Genomic DNA, 22,742 nt, shown 5'->3' on the forward strand with positions numbered 1-22,742 from the left:
TATTCACTGACCCACTTGGCAATTACCTTGTCCATAATGATGCACCCCATGAAATGCACCCATACTTTGCCAAGTCTCCAAATTCCCCAAAGTCCATTGGACTTCTCACTTCCCTTTCGGGATCCAAACCTTATTGGTCCTCTTCATGTTGGAAATGATTTCCTTTGGCACCCAAATGCGTTTGGCCCCATTGTTGGCTTGCTTGTTCACCTTGATGGCCACCACCTTGTCATTTTTCTTTTTCTTCAAGAGATAAGGTGTGGAGGCCTTTTTGTCCACCTTGTTGGTGTAGGTGTTGGAGAGCTTGCTTGTTTCCTTTTTGTTTTTCTCTTTCTTCTTAGCTCCTCCCCCATTCTTCACCTTGCACTCATAGGACTTGTGGCCTTTCTTGTGGCATATGTAGCAAACCATGATTTGTTCTTCATCAAGCTTCTTCACTCCCTTGATGGTGTTATCATGATGAAATTGGGCTTGCTCCGTCTTGCCATTCACTTGAGTCAAGTCCTTGGTGAGGCGAGCCACTTCTTGCTTGAGTTGCTCATTCTCCATTGTGACTTTTTGTGTGCATGTTTCTACAACAACTTTCTCAACACAAACTTGGTTGCACAAGGATGAGTCTAAACATAAATCATTGCAAGAAGTAGAAGCATTCTTTTTAGGCATGTCAAAGATAGAACTTTTTTAGGTGCCTTGGAGAGGGTTGTACCGACAGCTTCAAGATTAGCAACTTTATTAGTTAGCTCATTACAATGTTTGCACATGGTTTCCATTTTAGCAAGCAAACTTTTATAAGCATCTTGTGAGCTAGCTAACTTTTCTTTTAATTTTTCATTTTTCTTCACAAGTTACTCATCATTGATTGTGCATGCATTTATTGTTGCATTAGCCTCAAATTGCTCAATTTTAGTAGATAGTTCAATATTGAGATTAGCAAATGTCTCATATTGTTCAAGCAAGGTTTTATATGCTTCTTTTAAACTATCTAGCTTTTCTTGCAACATTTTTAGCTTCTTTTGTTGGCTAGTGCAAGCCTTAGCATATTTAAGATTTTCTTGCATAAGTTCATTAAGAGAAGGCATTTCATCATCACTATCACTCTCACTAGAGGATGAGCTTTTGTTACCTCGTGCCATAAGGCACACATGAGAAGAGCTTGATGATGAGTGCTTGTGGCCTCGCCTCTTGTGATGGTCTTCTTCCTCACTAGAAGAATCATCCCATGACCTTATTGATGTGAGGGATTTGTCCTTACACGCCTTCTTCTTTGTCTTGAGTGTGGGCTCGTTTGGACAAACTTCCACAAAGTGCCCCAACTCCCCGCATCCATAGCACCCTTTCTTTCTTTGCTCATTTCTTTGATTGGTGAAGATGAAATATTAAATTTGGATGGGCACACCCTTGACATTGAGCAATTGGATCATCTTCTCCACCTTGTTGATAAGTTTAATTGACTCTTCTTCAAGGTCAGAGGTGGAGGAGGAAGATTGATCATCATCACTTGAATCTTCATCATCATCATTATGATCATCATCCTCATCTTCTTCTTCATCTTCACTTGAGGAGCTTGAGCTTGAGCTTGTCTCAACTTGCTTGCCCTTCATCTTCTTTTTCTCACTACATGTGAGAGCTTTGCCTTTGCTTGATGACGAGGCTTCTTCTTGACCCATCTTCTATGACATTTCAAATGCCACTATCTTGCCAATGACTATGGCCGAGGTTATGGTGCTCAAGTCCTCCATGTTGGGAAGGATGGTGATGATGCTTGCATATTTCTTTTGTGGTAGCATAGAGATGATCTTCCTCACGATGTCTGCATCATCTAGCTTCGTTAATCCTATTGAATGGAGTTCATTGATAATTAGATTCAAATAAGAATACATATCATGAACAAGCTCATCATCATTTATTTTAAAGAAATCATAATTTTGTTTAGTTAGACAATATTTTTGCTCACGGACATTAGTTGTGCAGTCATGGAGCTCTTGGAGTTTTAACCAAATTTCATGTGCCGTATTTAAAGTGAACACTTGGTTAAACACATTCATGCTAAAAGATTCAAACAAACAATTTTTAGCTCTAGCATTGAAATAAATTTCTTTTTCTTCACTCTTTGTGGGTTTATCGAGATTCTTAATGGGTTTCATCCCATCACGAGTGACTCTCCAAACACTCAAATCTACTGCCTCAAGGTGACAAACCATTCTAGCTTTATAGTAGGGGAAGTTAGTGCCGTCAAAGTACGGAGGCCTAGAGGTATCCATCCCAACCACTCTAAGTAGCGTTGGCTCAACGGCGGTGAAGCCAAAGGTCCAAATTGAGCCAATCTGGCTCTGATACCACTTGTAAGGGACCGTGACGCATAAGAGGAGGGTGAATTAGGCAACTTAAAATCCTACTTCTAAACTATGGCATCTAATTTCACCTAGTCAAAGCCTATGCAAAAAGATAAACTATTTAAATGTGCAACTATGGTTTTGCTAGTGTGTAGCTATCTCTACCACAAAAGGAGTTATGTAAACAATGTAGATGTGGAAGCTAAAGAGTAAGATAGAGATATGCAAACTTCCATCGATGACTCCAGTATTTTTATCGAGGTATTGAGAAGCGCGCAAGCTTCCCCCTAGTCCTCGTTGGAGCCCCTCATAAGGAATCCCTCGCAAGGGCCACGCTCCCAGTCAGGTAACTCCATGGATAGCCCTGGGCCTTCCCCACGCGTAAGTGGGTCTCCGGTGTGCCTTTCGACAAGCCTCTCCTAGACCGCTCCCTGCCATCTTCACTATCAAGCTTCCAGGCGAACCACCGCAGGCCTTGTTCCCTCCGGTACACGGTGGTGGCCACACCACAAACGCGGTTGGTGTGATCTCGCAAGACTACAAGCCCCTCCGATGTACAACAATTGGTGCGCGCAAGCACTGAGAGATAAAGAGGTATGCAAACTTCACTAAACACTAGGCCTAAACCTAGAGTAAGCGCATAAGCAGTGGTCTAATCAACCTAAGCACTTCACAAAGCACCTACGCTAATCACCTAATGAATCACTAAGCACTATGCAAGTGGAGATCACTAAAATGGTGTATCAACACCCTTGGTATGTTTCCTCAGTTCTCCACATCTCAAATGGCCGGTTGGGGGTCTATTTATAAGAACCATGGGGAAAGTAGCCGTTGGGGGGTGAAACCTAGCTTTCTGCTACTGACCGAACGCTGCTGTCGTCCTGACCATAAGCGCACACATAGTGATCGGACGCACTGCCGAGTCCGGTCATCATCGACCGGACGCATCCGGTCGCATTTGCACCGCTCTAGAACCTCTCTGGACATGATCGGACGCTGCACTTTGTGCGTCCAATCATCCAGTGCCGCTGCATCTGGTCCTCACTGAGTTGTTGCCACGATGATGAACAGTGTCCGGTCACTGCTGCTAACGCCTGCTGTTGCCAAGCAACTAATCTGCCACGTCCAATCCTCATAGGGCCACGTCCGGTCACCTCTGTCGAGCTTGTTTCTTCGTGATCTTGCATCTGGCTTAGTTCTCATCTTCGTGTTTGGACTTTGCTTGATATCTTGGGTCTTCTCTTGTGCTTCTACAGCCTTGCTTATGGTGTTGATCGTGGGATCATCATGTTGCCTTCATCCAAGTCACGTCTTACACCCTATTGAACTACAAAACAATTATTTGTAAATTCATTAGTCCAATTTGGTTGTGTTGGTCATCAAACACCAAAATCCAAAGTAAATAGGTCTAGGGTCCATTTTCCTTACAACTCCCTTGCCCTTTATAGGCAAAGGGGACTCCTACTTGCTACAGCATATTTCAATCACTAAAGTGGATGCTGAGCATATTCCTAACACTAGACTTGGAAGCCAAATAAAGTAAAAAGTACAGAAAAAGTAAGATACAAGTGTTTTAGCACTAGGCTTATCTATCACTTAGAATTACTTGAGTGATGTGAAGTTCCTCTAAATTCATTAGGGTGTGCTTATTTATTTCATAACTATCTATATTGATTTATTAGAGTTCATATGTCATGCCATGACTCTTGCCAAGAGAGAATAATTGTAATTGGCTGTTGTGAGAGTTTTTAGAAAGTTCAGATTTTTTTTTCTTGATCATCGTGTTCTTTAGCTTCCACTACTTTAGCTCAAGAAAAATGATTCACCTTCAAACCACTTCTGGATGAATGCAAGGTCTGATTTAGTCTGTTTGGATGCCATCAACCAGACATGGAGACAAATACTTGGTAAGATTGATCTTTGCATTTCATTATTTGTATGTACAGGCAATGGATATTGGAACTAGTGGTGACCACCGAGTTCATGATCTTGGAGCTGGCTTACAGCCGGCCCGGCTCGTTACCACAAGCCTATGCTCCTACGGGTCCCAGGTCCACTGGAGCTACAACATATAAGGCCTTTGGGCCTTACTCAACCCAAAAGACTAGCCTAATAGGTGGGGGCTTCTTCCACCTTATATGTTGTGCTCTCCCACCATCGCTACACGATGTGGGACTAAACCCCAATAATCTCCCCCTTAGTCACACATCGGGATGCCCCCGCCATATGTGTGACGCTCGGGATTTTTTTATCGGGTTTAGCATTTTTTGACCATGGGCTCTCGATACCAATTGTTGGAACCAGTGGTGACCACTGAGTTCACGATCTTGGAGCTGGCTTACAGCTGGCCTGGCTCATTACCATGAGCCTGCGCTCCCATAGGTCCTAGGTCCACCAGAGCTACAACATATAAGGCCTTTGGGCCTTACTCAACCCAAAAGACTAGCCTAATAGGTGAGGCTTCTCTCGCCTTATATGTTGTGCTTCCCCACCATCGCTACACGATGTGGGACTAAACCCCAACAATCTCTCCCTTAGTCACACATCGGGGTGCCCCCGCCAGACGCTCGAGATTTTTTATCGGATTTAGCTTTTTTGACCATGAGCTCATGATACCAATTATTAGAACCAGTGGTGACCACCGAGTTCACGATCTTGGAGCTGGCTTACAGCCGGCTCGGCTCGTTACCACGAGCCTGCGCTCCCACAGGTCCCAGGTCCACCGAAGCTACAACATATAAGGCCTTTGGGCCTTACTCAACCCAAAAGACTAGCCTAATAGATGGGGGCTTCTTTCGTCTTATATGTTGTGCTCCCCCACCATCGCTACACGATGTGGGACTAAACCCCAATAATGGATTCTCTACATGTCTTATCTGTACAATTAGAGATTCTGCTTTGTATCATGTTAAAGCAAGCTTAGGTTTAAACCTATGTGATACTTTGCAGATCTTGTCGATGTGTTTGAGGTCTTCTTTCCAAAACTTCTGTTATATCCTAATCCTTCTGATCCATTAAATGCAGATGCGGCTTCATTGATGATGTGTAATCACCCTTCTTTGTGTGCATCGAACTTACAAAAAAAAACATTGGCTGCAGTTTGCAATCTGGGTTAAAGCATATGGCATGGTTACATGTACATTTCTTAAGTAGATGACCACCTGATCAGATATTTTAGCAAATCATATGCTTTGATCCCTGTAATTTTGTTGTTGGATCATGTACTTTGATCCCAAATCATATGCTTTGATCCCTGTAATTTTGTTGTTGGATCATGTACTTTCATCCCTATAATTTTGTTGCTGAACCACGTGCTTCAATCCCTAACCTTATTGTCGAACCATTCTTTGATCAGCATGTCACTCTAATAAAGAAGGAAGCCAACATACGATTAATGTTTGGAAATAGTGAAACAGAGGTCGGTTAGCATGCGAGATATAGGTCGGTTAGCATGCGAGATATAGGTTAATTAATTGTTTACTGGATGGGATGGGCTAGAAAAATAATTTCATTTGATTTGGGGTTGGGTGGAAATGAGGTGGGTTCTATCTTGTTCGTTTTATTTTTTACAAATTGTATCAGGTTTTGTATTTTACCGTAGCGTTAGCACGGACATACTTCTAGTGGTTTTATAACACTCCATTTGTTACCCATTGCTTTTAGGTTTTTTTGTCATTTTCTTAGCATTATCAGCTTGTCACTGATAGTAGTGGTTTTGTATTCATGCACTTATATCAGTAAGAAGGTATGGCCACTCATAATAATGCACTTACAAATTTAGTATCATGTTACTATGAATTAATTTTGTACTCACACTAGAGTTCAACTACACTTACAGTGGTCAATCAGGTGTAGTTCATACTCTCCATGTCCCTAAAGAAAATCGTTTTAGACATCGACACGGTCTCCAAAAACAACTTTGATCGCTATTTTTTGCTATAAAATATTTACAAAATATAGTCAATTTATACTTTTATAAAACTGCATTTCGAGATGAATCTAATTACATCACTTTTATATTTTCAAACTCAACCCAAAAGAATTTATTTGTAGTCAAAGTTTAAATTGTTTGACTTAAGACAACCTCAAAACGACTTTCTTTAGAAACATGGAGAGAGTAGGCATTATTGATGTATCTAATACTAGAGTTCAACTATTCTTACAGTTTGTTAATCAAGTGTGTTAGCTAGGTATTACTGATGTATCTAATACTAATTGAAAAAGTTTATTAGGGTCATGTTGGCTCATTCTTAATTAGGTGTGTTTGCTAGGTATTGCATTATCTGTTTTTGATTTTTTTATCATTTGTTTTGAGTCCAATTTCTCATGGTTTTGATTTCAATTTTTGCCATTATTATGTGTAATCTTTATGCTTTGATTTCTTCTGACTTAATTCAAAATTTTCATAGAATTACTTGGTCTTATGTGCTTTAACTATTGTAGTTTGTGTTGCATGAAGTTGGACGGAGGTGTTGCATAATCTGTGATTTTTTAAGTCATGTTTCACTCGAACTTTGTTTCTATTATTTTTTGAATGATTTGCCCTTTAGGATTACTTGTGTGACCATAGGGCCTCAATCATTATTTTGTTTTTGGTTACATTTGAGTGATTTGTCCCCTCAAATTGTTTGAGTGATAAGAGAGGACACATCATCGGGTTCCAAATGGACAGATCCATTTTATTTTGGTGAGAAAGCTGAGGTTATGCGTCTGCAGCATTAGTCTGCGCTTCGGCCCTAATTAACGAGTTATTAAGACCCAAATGCGCCTAGAGTGGGCCTAACGGCCGTAATTCGCGCGGGCTCCATTAGAAGTGGACTAGGAAGATTCTGTGATTACTTGTTGCTACCATCAAAAGATAAACTGGGGGTGAAAGATGAGCCGAGCTGGTCTCAGAAGGAAATATAAGCCCGGGAAATCAGGGGCAGCGAGCAACTCGAATGCACAGGCCGACAAGGTGATAAAAATGCGCACTTCACATTTCGACCCTGCACCACATTTTCCCTTCCCTTTTCATGTTAGTTATATACTAGACAAGTTGAATGGCACACTGGCACGCATTTTGTTTGTCTTTCAGTAGCCACGGCACCATGGCAGATGAAGTCAGTGCACAGACGATCATTTCCTCCGGACTTTCATGGTGCTTGTGATTTCAAGCTTCCTCTGCTGCACGACTAGTGTAAGAATTAGGGGGGTTTAGATTCGGCGACTAAAATTTACAAGGTGTGTCGTGAGGGTGTTGTATGGGGTATTTTGATATTAATAAAAAAATAAATTGCATAATCCATTGGTACTCTACGAGACGACTTTTTAGCCTAATTAATCCGCCATGAGCACATGTTTACTGTAGCACCACATTGTCAAATCATGGCCTAATTAGGCTTAAAAGATTCATCTCGCAAATTAATCGCAAACTATGTAATTAGTTTTATAATTAGTCTATATTTAATACATCATGTATATGTCAAACATTCGATAGGACAGCGACTAAAATTTAGAAGGAGTAGCCAAACACCACCTTAGCCCCCGGTGCTTCCCAGCGTTGTTTGACATCGGGCCGATCAGGGAACTGAACTGGCGCGACTTTGTTGTGGAGCAGCTAAGGAAGTCTGTTAGTGCACATGAAAGAGGGGATATATATATATATATATAGGGAGAGGCTATTCAGTAGCCGGCTACAAAATAAGTTATTCTGTAGCCACTTCCATTTACTATAATTTTATATACTAATTTACCATAATGTCAATACATATTTACGATAGTTGGGTTACTATAACACATGGGGATATTTACCATAACGTTATATTAAACCACTTAGTAAGGAGTTACTATAATCTCGTAAATTAACATAGTAATTATCATAACTCAAAGTGGCTACAGAATAAGTTATTCTGTAGCCAGCTACAGGATAGTAGTTCTATATATATATATATATAGAGAGAGAGAGGGGCTATATTCAGTAGCCAGCTACAAAATAAGTTATTATGTAGCTACCTCCATTTACGATAATTTTATACACTAATTTACGATAATGTCAATACATATTTACGATAGTTGGGTTACTATAACACATGGGGATATTTACCATAACGTTATAGTAAACCACTTAGTAAGGAGTTACTATAATCTCGTAAATTAACATAGTAATTATCGTAACTCAAAGTGGTTACAGAATAAGTTATTTTGTAGCCAGCTACAGGACACTAGTTCTATATATATATATATATATATATATATATATATATATATATATATATATATATATATATATATATATATATATATATATATAATGTACTGTTCTGTAGCCGGCCGCAGAATAAGATATTTTATGGCCACTTTGAGTTTGATAATTACTATACTAATTTACGAGATTATGATAACTCTCTCATAAGTGATTTGCTATAATATTATGGTAAGTATCATCTTGAATTATATTAACGCATGTATCGTAAATGTGTATTGTTATTATCGTAAATTGGTACAAACATTATTGTAAAACAAGGTGGCTATAGAATAAGTTATTTTGTGGCCAGTTGCAGAATAGCCTTACCGCGTATATATATATATATATATATATATATATATATATATAATTACTATCCTGTAGCTGGCTACAGAATAACTTATTCTGTAGCCACTTTGAGTTACGATAATTACTATGTTAATTTACGAGATTATAGTAACTCCTTACTAAGTGGTTTAATATAACGTTATGGTAAATATCCCCATATATTATAGTAACCCAACTATCGTAAATATGTATTGACATTATGGTAAATTAGTATATAAAATTATAGTAAATGGAGGTGGCTACATTAGGGAGAGGCTATTCAATAGCCGGCTACAAAATAAGTTATTCTGTAGCCACCTCCGTTTACTATAATTTTATATACTAATTTACCATAATGTCAATACATATTTACGATAGTTGGGTTACTATAATATATGGGGATATTTACCATAACGTTATATTAAACCACTTAGTAAGGAGTTACTATAATCTCGTAAATTAACATAGTAATTATCATAACTCAAAGTGGCTACAGAATAAGTTATTCTGTAGCCAGCTACAGGATAGTAGTTCTATATATATTATATATATATAATAACCCAACTATAGTAATTACTATGTTAATTTACAAAATAACTTATTCTGTAGCCACTTTGGGTTACGATAATTACTATGTTAATTTACGAGATTATAGTAACTCCTTATTAAGTGGTTTACTATAACGTTACGGTAAATATCCCCATGTGTTATAGTAACCCAACTATCGTAAATATGTATTGATATTATCGTAAATGGAGGTGGCTATAGAATAACTTATTTTGTAGCTGGCTACTGAATATACTCTCCATATATATATATATATATATATATATATATATATATATATATATATATATATATATATATATATATATAAGTCTTTTGCAACAATTATACATGGGGAACCAGCATTTGCCATTTCTCCTCTCTGACTTAGTTTTACCATTTTGCAGTAGGTTATGCATCTAGATCATTCGCTTAATACCGGTGACATGCGAATCCCGATGGAACACCACGGATTTCTGCATGGAACGAACAAGAAGCTTGTCAACAAAGTCCTTGGGATTGACATGAAGAAAAATGGCTCGTTCGGAAATCCTTGGTGAGTTTTTCTGTATCACTACTCCTCAGAAATGGCTGTGATTTTTTATTGGAATGGCTGTGACTTTTCTATCTGTTATGAATTCATGACCCTCCTCTCTGTTTGCTTCAAATATTACAACCAGTTGAAAAAAAGGAGCTGCTGATAACATAAACTACAGGGGTGCATCAAACGCACCAGCCATTCCGCAATCCTCGGAGGTGCCCCCGAAATAGCAAGTTTTGTGTCAGCAAATGTTTCTGCTAATAATGTGGAGAAGAATGAGAACCAAGGTATGCAAGGCGTGCTCCCAGAAGATAGTTGTGAGCTGCCAACCGAGGACAAGAAGACACATCTGCTGACGACTACAACAGATATGAAAGTTATGTGGATGGAGGTAGCACGAGCGACTCCTCTGAGGATGATCCTGACTGCTGGGAACAAGACGAGTTCAGTAGCACACAGCAGAAACGTAGCAAGGCAGTATATGGGATCTGTGGCTGCTGCGGATGCTGATGCTGATTTGTTATGAGAGAAAAATATTGTTCTATGACTGAAAAGTAGCGCTGATTCTGGCTGATAAGCTAAAGCGAACAGAGAGGCCATGACTTATTAGATTTTCCGAAGGAGACTCAAGAAACACGGAATGGGCGCAATGAAGAGCATTCAAATCTTTCAAAACGAGCATCGACCGGTGTTGATGGGGATGTGCCGAATGCAAGGAGCACACGCCAGAAAACTGGTTAAAACAGTGGTGCCATTTTGGAGAAGACGGCGATAAGGCGATTCAACTTCTCAGGAATGCAAACAGATTTCCAGAGCTCTGGAAAATGTCCTGGATACATTCAGTACCCTCAGTCTAGAATTTTGACCATGTCCGTTCAGGCAGCATTCTGGACCCTAGGCGGGCAGAATTGGACGCCTGGAGACGCACGGCGCACCAGGCAAGTTTGTCTGAAGTTGAACCAAACAGCCCCAAAATTTCCTGGAATCATCAAAATAGCACGGAGGAAAAGAGACGGTGGTTTGTGGTCAAGCGTGCGTTGAGACCAACTACTGAAGAACCCTGACGAGAAACTGGAACCACACGCAAGAAACCCTGCGGCCTGCCAGCTTCCTCTACAAGTATAGGTTAATATACTGCTGCTAGATGGTTTCTACGGCTGATAAGCCGACTGAAACTGATTTGTTGTAAGAGAAAAACATTATTCCATATCTGATAAGTCAGGCTCGTAAGCGTTGAGTGGTGTATAGCCAGAGCTCACCTACGATTTTGGATTGTGCTTACTGCTGAACTTGCAGCAACAGCAGAGTTGCATCACACCACCCAGTTCGGTGTCTCTCTGCAGTGTCTGCATGCAGACTTGTCTGTTCTTGTGGAAGAAGTCTGAGAAAGACAAAGGGGGAAACGAATAGTAGATCAAAAATGCAGAGCTGGTCCCAGAATGTAGCAGTGGCGCGATGATTAGGCATTTAGCCGTAAGCACCACTCGGCTCCCTTTTCAATCATAGACTTTTTTTGTGCAGGTAACCCACAATGACCACAAGAGACTTGCACAGTACAGCTGAATCAGTAAGGTATCATGATTGCATGTAGAGTAGAGATATGTTCAGCTTGGAAAAAGTTTCAGCAAAGTGAGAAGAAAAGCAGGGAAGGGGGCAGGCCAGCAAGGTGTCCCAGGGCTAAGCATTTTCTAATCCGAAATCAGAGGCTATCAGACTAGGCCACCCGGCCGTCAGCTTTGCATGCAGCTTTCGCTCCCGGAGTTAAGCTAAGGCATTCCGCGTGGGCTCCCCGCCGGGTCAACAACGATCTTCTCCCCCCATTAGATTAACGATGCATTGCCAAATGATTAGGGTTAGGGCACGGCAGCAGGACATGGTGGGGGCGGGTGACTGGATACGCGTGTGCAGGGGCGTTTAGTTTAGTGTCCCCCCGCACATGGGGTGTTGGGGGGTAGCGGCTAGATTAGTGTCGGATTAGGCCACCAGGGGCTACAATTGTGAGAAGTCACGCACGCACGCCCGGATCTAACCAAGATCGCGCTGCGCCCCCTCAAACCTCACTGACGAGCGGAACCAAATCATGCAAGCACACCTGCACCTACTGCTGCTAAGCTATAGTTTAGTCATGGCAGTGCTTGTGCTAATGCTGGAACTAGTGGTCTCGTCACTCGTGGGTAGACTAATCAAATCTTTGTTTGCTGCATAACACATCATGTGGAATTAATCATGACTTGTTTGGCGCCTAGGAATTCCACGTGAATCCTATAGCTTAATTTCGGCTTGCTCTCGCTCCGTTTCTCCGAAATCATGCAAATTTTGGCGGAGTTCATGAATTCCTACGAAAACGTTTTGTCAGTAGGTAGTACGTACTAGCAGATGGTTCAGGTTGCCTCAAAGTAAGCAGGGAGATCCATGGACCCTTTTTCCCCCCTCTTGATATCAAGAATTCAATTCAGTGACCTCATTATACGTTGTTTTCAGTCAGATTCGTTCGACAAGATATTTCGCCGCAATATACTCGGCTCGCTGGAATTTGACCGGAAGTTGCAGAAAAGCTTGGCCTGCCCGCCCGTTTCAGACGGCGCAACTCCCCTTAGCTGCCGGTTTATTCAGCGGCACATGTGAATCCTGCCGTGCTGCGTGCGTGTGGTGACCAGAGACAGCCAAGGAATGCGAAAGGCACCCTCGATCACGTTCGTCGGTTCTTGCGGGTCTGGTCTGGTGGATGACATGACGCCAAACGTTCTTTTCACCTCCGTTCTTGTTGGGTTCCTCTATTTTTTTCCATCGAGCTGCTACTTGTTCTAGTGCTTCGTGAAGAATGCTTCAAACGATAGGAACACGGGGAGGAAAAGCAGGGCGGTTTCGTCTTCGGACTCGAATATCAACGTCAGAAAATTCAGACTTTGGTACAGCGAGGGGGAAAAATAAGATCTGCTGACTTATAATCCCTCTGAAAAAAACTTACAACAGAATAATTGCACTAATGCAATGATTAAGTACATGTTGGAATTATTCAAATTGGTGTTGTAGGACTGAAAAATCATGTTTAGGCAATGTGGTTGCACTCTGAACAAGCATCACAAACAAGCAACACATATCAACAACTGACATCGTATCGTATATATGCAAAGTAGAAGACCATTGCATCACTTATGAGTTATGACTTATGAATACAAGACACAAGACATCGTTATCTATTTTCAGCAAACAAAACAGTGCGAAAAAACAAAGATTAATAAAAACTAAAACTAAGCTGCAGGTATAATAAAGTGCAAAAAAGAGAGAGATCCAACCCTAATTAGCACTAGCTACTTAGCTAGCAGTAGCAATTAGCAAGCGCGTCCATCTCATGCCATATTGTCCGTCGATCATGACCTCCGGGCCGGGCCGTCGCCGAACAAGGGCCGCACGGGGAGAGGGCCCCAGGGCCCTGTGGGCGCGGTACGGCCCGCCACCGCCTCGTCGGCGGACGCGGCGGAGGCGAGGCGCTCGCAGGAGGGGCACATGGTGAGCGTGGTGGGCGGCGGCATGCGCGCGTAGTGGTGCGGCGCGACGAGCTTGAGCGCGCGCAGCTCCGCCACCTCCCGCTGCAGCCACCGGTTCTCCTCCGTCAACGTCTCGCAGCAGCGCTTCAGGAACTCGCAGTCCACCTCCGTCTGCTTCAGCTTCGTCCTGAATGAACAGTAATTCGATCATTATCATTAGCCAGTATTAATGAATGGGATGATTATATAAAGAGATGAAATTACCAGGTTAATTATAAATTATCAAGGGGTTGTTTTGTTTAATTACCTGGCTCTGCGGTTCTGGAACCAGACCTCGACCTGACGTGGCTTTAGGTTCAGCTGCTTCGCCAGCGCCGCCTTCTGCTTCTGATCAAGCAAGTCAGAAAAAGAAACGGTTAGTTATTAGATTTCCTCGAGTTTGAAGGCGATCGATGTGTTTTTTAAGTAATTCTGAAACTGTATACGTACGGGGTTGAGGGTGTTGTGCTCCTTGAAGCTGTCCTCGAGGACGGCGGCCTGGTCCTTGGACAGGCGGAGCTTCTTCCGCGACCCACCGCCGTCGCCGCCAGAGTCCTCGTCGTCGCTGCCGCTGCCTCCGGCTCTCCGGGTGTGGTCGGCCTCTCGATCCACTTCTCCGCTGCTCCTCGCCGGCGCGGCGCGCTTCCCGCTGAGGCTGGAGAGCGTGCTGTTCGGCGACGACGCACCGGGCTCCTCGTCCTCGCTGCAGCTGCCCCTCCCGCGGGTCTCCCTGGCGGCAGGGGCCCGGTTCGCGTCGATCCCCCACAGGAACGGCATCTCGTGGCTGTGGCACGTATATGGCTTCTGCTGCGGTTGCTGGTGCTTCCTCTCCAGAGATGGATCCATCATCCCTGCATGCATGCGCGCAGTATCTCTGTCAGGACCAGATCAACATCACTCAAGGAACGGCGGTGATGTCCCTAGAAAACATGCATCATGATGCGTCATGCATGCGCGGCGTCTACTCACCGGAGGAGGGAGAGAAGAAGAGACCGGCGGGTCTGTTCCACCACTGCGGCGCGGGGAGGAGGGAGGAGATGGGCGCGACGCTGATAGCTCGCTGCTGCTGCTGCCGCGGTGGCAGCGGCGGCTCGACCTCTACCGGAGCCGCGGTGGCGATGCCGAGGCTGAGGCTTAGCCCAAGCCCGAGATGGTTGTCGTTCCCGTACTGCTCCTCGTCTCTCGCATTAACCGCCATCTCCACTGATGGGTTGTCACTTTGAACTTGGCTTCGTTCTCGACGATACCGTCTTCTTCCTGGTTGCAGCCTAGACTCTAGAGAGAGAGAGAGAGGTAAACGGTGGATGAATATAATCGATGAAGCTCTGGTGTGGTGTGGCAGTGAGGAGGAAGGGGAGGGTCTTGCTTTTAAAGAGGACGCACACCGGGGATAGTTTACTTTGTGGGGTGGGGAGGAAGGAAAGGTCTCGCTGTACTAGTGACGATGAGGTATTGGCAGCTGCGCAATCATCAGCTGAACCTGGTGGCCGTGCCCGTGTGGGGGTCCAGGCACGTAGCGGTGGCGCTCTGGCACCTCTTTTGACTTGTCCCCCCGGCTCCGGCTCGGGGGAGGATGGATGGATGGATCAGCGATGCCTTCGCGATGGCGATCATATCCCTGTTGCTCCCGCAGTCCCGCTCCCACGACGCGCGGCTGCTCAGAAACCGTAGTGCAATTTTTATATTTTGGTCCCTTTTGAAAACATTTTTTACAAAAAGACCTATGCTAAAATGTTTGTTGAAAATAGACTATTTTTAGGCGTCTTAGAACATGACGCCAAAGTATGAGGGTCGGCGTCGACTGACATGACGCCGAGGTCTTGCCACGTCACGGACGACCCCGGTCGACGGCGACATGGTGGCGCATGGGGCCCACTACGTCGGCGTCGTGTCAGCCAACGCCACAGGCCTAAATTCGGCGCTGTGGGGAGTCACGCCGAGCTCTTGACACCATCCGGCGCGCGGCCCAGGCGGCCCAACAACGCTTCGTGGCCCAAGAGCTCGGCGTGAGATCAGATGACGCCGAGACGCTAACCTTGGCGCGGCCCGACTCAACGCCGAGGTTCGGTCAGAACCCCACCCCACGCATCACCATGACTTGGACATTGTCAAATTTGATTTTTAACGTGGGACAGACATATGTAAAAATGGCTAAAGTCTAAATTTTTACTATGACTTAGAGACTAGAATTTTACCATGACTTGGACATTGACAAATTTAAAATTTTACCATGACTTGGATATTGAGAAATGTGGCTAACTCTAGAGTTTTACACTGACTTGATATTTGAGCACTTAAAACAACATAGAAATACTTAGGATAAAAAATGATCTAGGGTTCATATTGATGAACGAGCCTAAAAATATTTCTAAGTGTTGGATCAATAGTTAACACTTTTTTCATGATGCAGCTTTGACCACAGTAAAACTATAGTTTCTTTTTTAATATAAAGTTTGACCTTTAATAGAAATTGTAGTTTGAGTTGAGTACAACAAACTTTATTTTTGGACCTAAACCTAAATCAGTTTTGAACATGGCCAAATAGTGACCACAAGTTTGAATACAGTGCTATTTTGTAGCAGTGAATTGACATGTTTGTGATATTTTATCTTCCAAATTTGTATAGCAACTCAATTTAAGACCTTACTACGAGTTTGAGTACTCTCTGAGGATATGACAACAAAACAAGTCTCGTCAAGTTTGGACTTAGCCACGATAAAAAATCAGACCATCTTGTGGTAAATATACATATGTCCATCTCATGGTAAAATCACAGATTGTAACATATCCAAGTCACAATAAAATTCAATATGGCATTGCCATGGTAAAAATTCAAATTACATATCCATCTCATAGTAAAAATGCAACCAAATTTGACATTATCATCTCATGGTAAAATTTTAGGGTATCCAAGTCATGATAGTTTGTAGTTAGGATTGAAAAAAATCAGCTCGTACTACTACGGAATCTATCTCTACGGTGCACTTATAGGAGAAAGAAGGGGAATAAGGCTCGGACAGGAATATTGGGCGCGGGGTTAAAGCAGCCAGCTTGGCAGCCAACGATGGCGCCGAGCTAAAGGTCAAGATTTTGAAATCATACCTCCAAGGGCATTTTTGTGAGAAATTTTCGAAAAAAGAACTAAAAATAAAAAAAATTGGTCGTCTCGGCATGGGCGGGCGCCAGGCTGACGCTAGCGCCAGAGCTGCACAGCGAGGGAGCAGGGTTACACGGCTGTATGAGTTGTTCTTTTCAATCTCCTAAGGCATGCTAGGTTTAGTTTGCAACATGCCATTGTTAGTTTTCATGTGAGTGTGTAATCGTAGTACCTTTGCAACGTCTGTATCACTTATTTCTTTCAATCCCCTAAGGCATGCTAGGTTTAGTTTGCGACATGCCATTGTTAGTTTTGATGTGAGTGTAATCGTTGTGCATTCGCTATTTCATAAATTGTAGTCTTCGGATAGAAAGAGGCCCAATTGCAGTCTTCTGAATGGAGGGAGGAAGAAGGAGGGGGCCGCGGCGCGGCTTCAGGAGTCCAGACCTCGGTGTTGAGTCGGGCCGCGCCGAGTCTGCTGGCTCGGCGTTAAGTGACCCCGCGCCGAGCTCTTGGGCCACGAAGCGTTGTTGGGCTGCCTGGGCCACGCGTCGAATGGTGCCAAGAGCTCGGCGTGACTCCCCACAGCGCCGAATTTAGGCCTGTGGCGTTGGCTGACACGACGCCGACGTAGTGGGCCCCATGCGTCACCGTGTCGCCGTCAACCAGGGTCGTCCGTGACGTGGCAAGACCTCGGCTTCGTGTCAGTCGACGCCGACCCTCATACCTTGACGTCATGTTCTAAGACGCCTAAAAATAATCTATTTTCAACAAACGTTTTGACATAGGTCTTTTTATAAAAAATGTTTTCAAAAAGGACCAAAATACAAAAATTGCACAAAACCGTACGGGCCGGGCATCGTCGCAACCGAGTCATCGGTGCCGCTAGGATCCCGGGGCTACTGGGCAATGCTGTGGCTACTGTTGTTCCTCGTCCTTCCTCCACATGAAAGAAACAGACACAGAAGAAACTCAGTCTGCATGCCAAGGTCCAGTTTAGTTTGCAAAAAATTTTGCAAAATTTTTCACATTCCTCGTCACATGAATCTTTTGACGCATGCATGAAGCATTAAATATAAATAAAAAATAAAACTAATTACACAGTTTAGACGAAATCCACGAGACGAATCTTTTAAGCCTAATTAGACTATGTGTCGGTGCCTAATTAGACTATGTGTCGGTGTTTCGGACCGGGGGGTCCTCAACCGACTAGTGAATTTGTTCTGCGTGCTCCCGATTCCGGATGGTGATGCAAAGAGACACAAGGTTTATACTGGTTCAGGCAATCGGCGCCCAACGTCCAGTCTGAGGGATAGAACTTGTATTCCTTGCACCGAAGTGCTCGTGGTAGGGGGTTACAAGCTAAGGGAGAGAAGGAACTTGTCCCAGGTCTCGACAGGGTGTCGTGGGGCCGCCTGAGACGTTGCTCTCAAGCGGCTGGAAGGTGTGCGTGTGTGTGTGTTCTCCGGCGTCCCCTCTAAATGGCCCAAGTCCTCTCCTTTTATAGTTGAAGGGGGGACAAGGGCAGTACATGTATTACTATGCGGCGTCGTGCCGCCAGGGACGGCATGTCCAAGCCCTGTGGCCTGTTCCTATGGTGGCATGGTCGTCGGAGTGGCCCATCCTTGGAGTACTGGGATGGCGTGGTCGTCCCATCAGATCCTGTGCGTCGTGGGAGCCCCAGGAATGCCACGGAGTGGACGTGGCGGCGACCATAAGCCGCTGGGGACGGACTATGCACGAGGCCAAAACTTGGTCAGGGTCGAGGCTGGTACTACGGTGGGGGGTCTCGGCAGGCGCGGACCCCAATATTGCCGAGGCCCTGATGTACAGCGCCGAGGCCTTAGTGTACAGCGCCGAGGCCTTGAGCGGGCGGCTGATCGTGGACACAGTGGCCAGTAACCCCCGCCATATCCTGTCCCAGGCGCTGACGGCGGCTGATCGTGGTCATAGTGTTTGGACACAGTGGCCGGTAATCCCCGCCATATCCTGTCCCAGGCGCTGACGGCGGCTGATCGTGGTCACAGTGTTTGGACACAGTGGCCGGTAATCCCCGCCGTGCCCTGTCCTGGCCGGTATGGTGCTGATGCGACTTTGGGTCGCGTCGGTCTTTCTGTGACGTTGAGCCGCTGTCCGGCTGAGATCACGGGGGTGGTTGAAAGCATTAATGGGACGTGACCGGCTGTCGGGAGGGTCGGCCGAGGCGGGGGGCGATGGACCGCGGGCGAGCCGGCCTCGAGCGACACGGAGAATGGGGCCTCGCGCGAGACGGGGATCAGGCTCCTTGCCGAGGCTTCGCGCGAGAGGCCTCGCGCGATACGGAGAACGCGCCTCCTGCCGAGGCCTTCTGTGGAGAGCCTTGGGCGAGGCGGAGACGGTGTTCCCTGCCGAAGCCTTCCCTGGGGGAGCCTCACCAGGATGTCGAGACCTCCTTCTCGGGGCTCGAGGCGAGGAGGAGGAGGACCCAGTGGGCCTGGTCACGACGGGGAGGGGCCCACGACTTACCTTTTTGCTTTTATCATCGTTATTTTTTAGATGGGACTAGGGCAACCCATTTGATGTTTTGCTTGGGGTACCCCATTCTAAGGTACCCAACAGTAGCCCTCGAGCCTCGGGGGGAGTGCGCGCACTCCCCCTGAGGGTTTGCCGAGGCTTGGTTCATACCTGCCCCGTAGGAATTGGGGCTTGTTTTTTGAGGTTCTGGTGGGTGCGCGCAAGCGCACCCGCTGGGTGTAGCCCCTGAGCCCCTGAGGGAGTGGAGTTACTCCTCCAGGGGCTTTCTTCATTTCTGTGTCTGAACGAGTAGTTCTTATTGCATTTGCCAAGCCCCCAAGCGCAAGTTCGGGTTGCGGGGGTCTCGGCGAGGCTGCAGGGAAAAAGGCCTCTAGCCTCTGCGCGGAGCAAGAGGTTCATCAGGGGCCCCCTGACTTTGGGTATGATCCTCACGCTTCCTTTCGCTCGGAAGGAGGGGTGGAATGTGCCATGCTACCCTCGATGGGCACGAGCGTGGACACTTCCGGTGAGCTGTTAGCGGGTAGTCCGAGTGGAGGCCCGAGCCCCGTTCGCTGGGGGACGGCTAGTGGTCCAGGGACGCACTCCAAGAGTACCAGGGGGCTTCTCTAGTGGGTGCCGAGGCCGTTCGTGGGCCTCGGTGGCTCGGTGCCTCCCTACGGTGGGATCCCATTCGGATACTTCCCCGCTGGTCTCGGACACGACTTAGGACGCCCCGAGCGACCGTTCGCTCGGGTCTGGGCCATTCGTAGGCTCGCCTCGATGTCGTCCCTAACTCTGTTGCCCTGGGGCGGCTGTTGAAACCTTTTGGAGGCCCAGCCTTCGAACCCCTGGACCGTAACGGGCTCGGCGCCCTTTTATCGTGTTTGTAGCGAAACCTCTAGCGCGGTTTTGGACTGTTTGTCTTTGCCTTGGGTGTTCTGGCCCTTTTATCTGGTCTTCACGTGTCCTTTTCGTTCGGACAGAGGGTTAGTTTGCCGAGCCCATTCTGGTCTCAGCAAGGTTGCAGGAAGAGCCCCTAGCCTCTGCGTGGGAGGGCCGTCGGGAGTTCTCCTGACTTTTTATACGCCCCTCGCGCGTGAGGGTTTGTTTGCCGAGGCCCCTTTGGGCGCGAGCCCGGGTCGTGAGGTCTCGGCATATTTGCAGGAGGAGCCCCCTAGCCTCCGCATAGGGCAAGAAGGCCGTCAGGGGTTCCCCTGACTTTTTATGCGACCCTCGCGCTTCCTTTTTGCTCGGAAGGAGGGGTGGAACGTGCCTCGCTACCCTCGATGGGCACGAGCGGTGGCACTTCCGGTGAGCTATTATCGTGTAGTCCGAGTGGAGGTCCGAACCCCATTCGTTAGGGGACGGCTAGCGGTCCAGAGACACACTCCAAGAGTACGAGAGGATTTCTCTAGTGGGTGCCGAGGCCGTTCGTTGGGCCTCGGTGGCTCGGTGCCTCCCTACGGTGGGATCCCATTCGGATACTTTCCTGCTGGTCTCGGACACAATTTTGGGCGTCCCAGGCGTTTCGCTCGCTTGGGTCTCGGCCCCGTATAGGCTCGCCCGTAGTTGCCCCTGACTCTGTTATCCTGGGGCGGCTGTCGAAACCCTTTAGGGTCCAGCCTTCAAACCCCTAGATCGTAACGGGCTCAGAGCCCGATTCCTTCCTATGAAAGGAACAGGCCGCGGGATATGTCCTCCCTATTGGCTCAGCCGCGGGTGGCGCGCCTTTTGAGGTGGTTTCACGGGGATGCGAAATGACGCCCGCTGCCGTAGTGGGCGAGCGCGACGTGATGGACGGGACGTAACTGTTCACGCATTTAATGCGGGAGACGTGGGCGCATGGGCCGCCGAAATCGGCTCGTGGTTAACCGCGCCGGACGGGGAAAACCTCCCTGATTTCATCGCCCGTTCGTTTCACCTCCTCCCTGCATAAATACCCGAAGGGTCTCGCCCCTCCTTATCTTACCTTGCCTGCCACCTCCGTCGAGCCATCGCCAGAGCAGCGGGTGCCGGAAAGAAGAAGAGAGAAGAGCGAGTCTAGGGAGAAAGCGAGAAAAAAGCGAGAGCGTGGAGGGGGAGAGAAAAACTCACCGCCGTGCCCGATTCCTCCATCGCATTCATGGCCGGCAACGTCATCGTTGTCGAGGTGGACCCCTGGGATCCGTCGGATGTCACTGAGGAGATGCTCCAGTCGCTTGTCGACGGTGGACTCCTCCGCCCGGTGACAGACCCTAGCAGGCCAGAGTGGATTGCTTCGTACGGCGAGCTGGAGCCGAGGCCCCACGATGGCTACGTCGTGAGCTTCGTCTCCTTCCACGAGCATGGCCTTGGCATTTCGGTGGACCGGTTCATGTGGGCGCTCCCGCATTACTACGGAGTGGAGCTCCACAATTTTAATCCCAACTCCATCGCTCAGGCGGCTATCTTTGTGGCCGTCTGCGAGGGGTATTTGGGGATCACTCCCCATTGGGATTTGTGGCTCCACCTGTTCCGGGCGGGGCATACTACCAAGCCGACGGGCATGTCGGGCAAGAGGAAGGCATTGAGGGCCGGAGGCTGCACTCTCCAAGTGCATCAGGACCGCCTGCACCTCTACATCTCGGCCCAACTCACGTCCTCCAACCGCCGGTGGTACACGAGTTGGTTCTACCTCCGCAACGACGATGGGGGCCTTCCCCCTTATACTGGGCGGATTGTGGGGAGTTGCCCAGAAAAATGGAAATGGGGCATCCCGAAGGTCGACCAGCCCAAGCTGGAGCCGCTCCTAGAGGGGCTGGCGAGGCTGCGGAACCATGGCCTCACCGTCGCTGTGGTCATGGCCGCCTTCCACCGCCAGAGGGTGCTGCCGCTGATGGCTCGGCAGCGGCGGCTGTTCGAGATGAGGCCGGGTGAGCCCGTCGAAGGCACCCGGATGTCTTCCTCCACCCTCTCCGATGAGGAAATTCACCGTCGGGTGGGGGAGACGGTAGATGTGAAGTTGAGGGGCGGCAACCTGACCCCCTTCGCGATGCGACCATCGCGGGGGTTTCTTTCGCTGGTAAGTCGAGTGCCGCTGTAGCCTCTGAGCCTCCTCAATCTCCCTTTATCCCTTGTTTCCTTATGCGCGTTTGTGGTTTGTTCAGGGGATGAGGGACGTGCGCTCCTCCCCGCTGCCCGTTCCCGAGGACACGGGGCAGCGGGCGATTAACCACGCTCACGCCGACGCGCAGAAGAAGCGGAAGGATGCTAAGGCGGCGAAGCGTACGAAGCACATCCTTGCGCGCGAGGTGTTGGATAAGCGCCGCTGTCAGCAGCGGAAGGAAGGTCTCCTGTTGGAGGAGTCCCCGTCGACATCGTTGTTGACGGAGGCCTCGGATGGGAATGACAAGGGCGAGGTGGGGCGAGGCCCCCTAGACCACCTTCCGGACGTCGAGGAGGTGGCGCCCGGGGCGTCGGTAAGCAGCCCGGCACCCTCGGGAAGGGGAGAGGAAGCAGACCTGGGGCCGGCGGTGGCCCCCTCCAGGGCCATGGCCGACACGCCCGAGGCGCGGGCGTTAGGCAAACGCGCCGTCAGCCCGGTAAGCTCGGCGGTCGCGGTGGAGCCGGTGGCGGTGGAGGTGACGCCACCGGCCCCGCAGAGGATCGAAGGGGCGCCGGGGTCCACCGAGGA

The 22,742-nt window shown here is 47.4% G+C and overlaps 1 protein-coding gene across 2 annotated transcripts; it reads right to left on the minus strand.

The window, feature by feature from the left end:
* Window positions 1–13,081: 13,081 nt before the first annotated feature.
* LOC136539340 (homeobox-leucine zipper protein HOX1-like) lies at window positions 13,082–14,916 on the minus strand. Of its 2 annotated transcripts, none has more exons than XM_066531294.1 (5): window positions 14,900–14,916; window positions 14,470–14,775; window positions 13,951–14,351; window positions 13,769–13,848; window positions 13,082–13,648 (listed from the first exon to the last, which is right to left on the minus strand). In XM_066531294.1, exons 2-5 carry the CDS (start codon window positions 14,696–14,698, stop codon window positions 13,345–13,347), a joined length of 1,014 nt encoding a protein of 337 aa, XP_066387391.1. In that variant the 5' UTR covers window positions 14,699–14,775; window positions 14,900–14,916; the 3' UTR covers window positions 13,082–13,344. The 2 variants fall into 2 exon arrangements, with proteins under 2 accessions (XP_066387391.1, XP_066387390.1); XM_066531293.1 differs by having other exon boundaries at window positions 14,884–14,902.
* Window positions 14,917–22,742: the final 7,826 nt, after the last annotated feature.

The sequence above is a fragment of the Miscanthus floridulus genome, chromosome 2 (genome assembly GCF_019320115.1).
Source record: "Miscanthus floridulus cultivar M001 chromosome 2, ASM1932011v1, whole genome shotgun sequence".
NCBI classification, from domain to species: Eukaryota; Viridiplantae; Streptophyta; class Magnoliopsida; order Poales; family Poaceae; genus Miscanthus; species Miscanthus floridulus.

Bases quoted from the DNA above. Each gene is read 5' to 3' on its own strand.
- LOC136539340 (XM_066531294.1), bottom strand. From the start codon at position 14,698: ATGGCGGTTAATGCGAGAGACGAGGAGCAGTACGGGAACGACAACCAT. The intron at 14,352-14,469 runs GTGAGTAGACGC...GCATGCATGCAG, and splicing joins CTTCTTCTCTCCCTCCTCCG to GGATGATGGATCCATCTCTG. The intron at 13,649-13,768 runs GTAATTAAACAA...CTGTTCATTCAG, and splicing joins TTCCAGAACCGCAGAGCCAG to GACGAAGCTGAAGCAGACGG.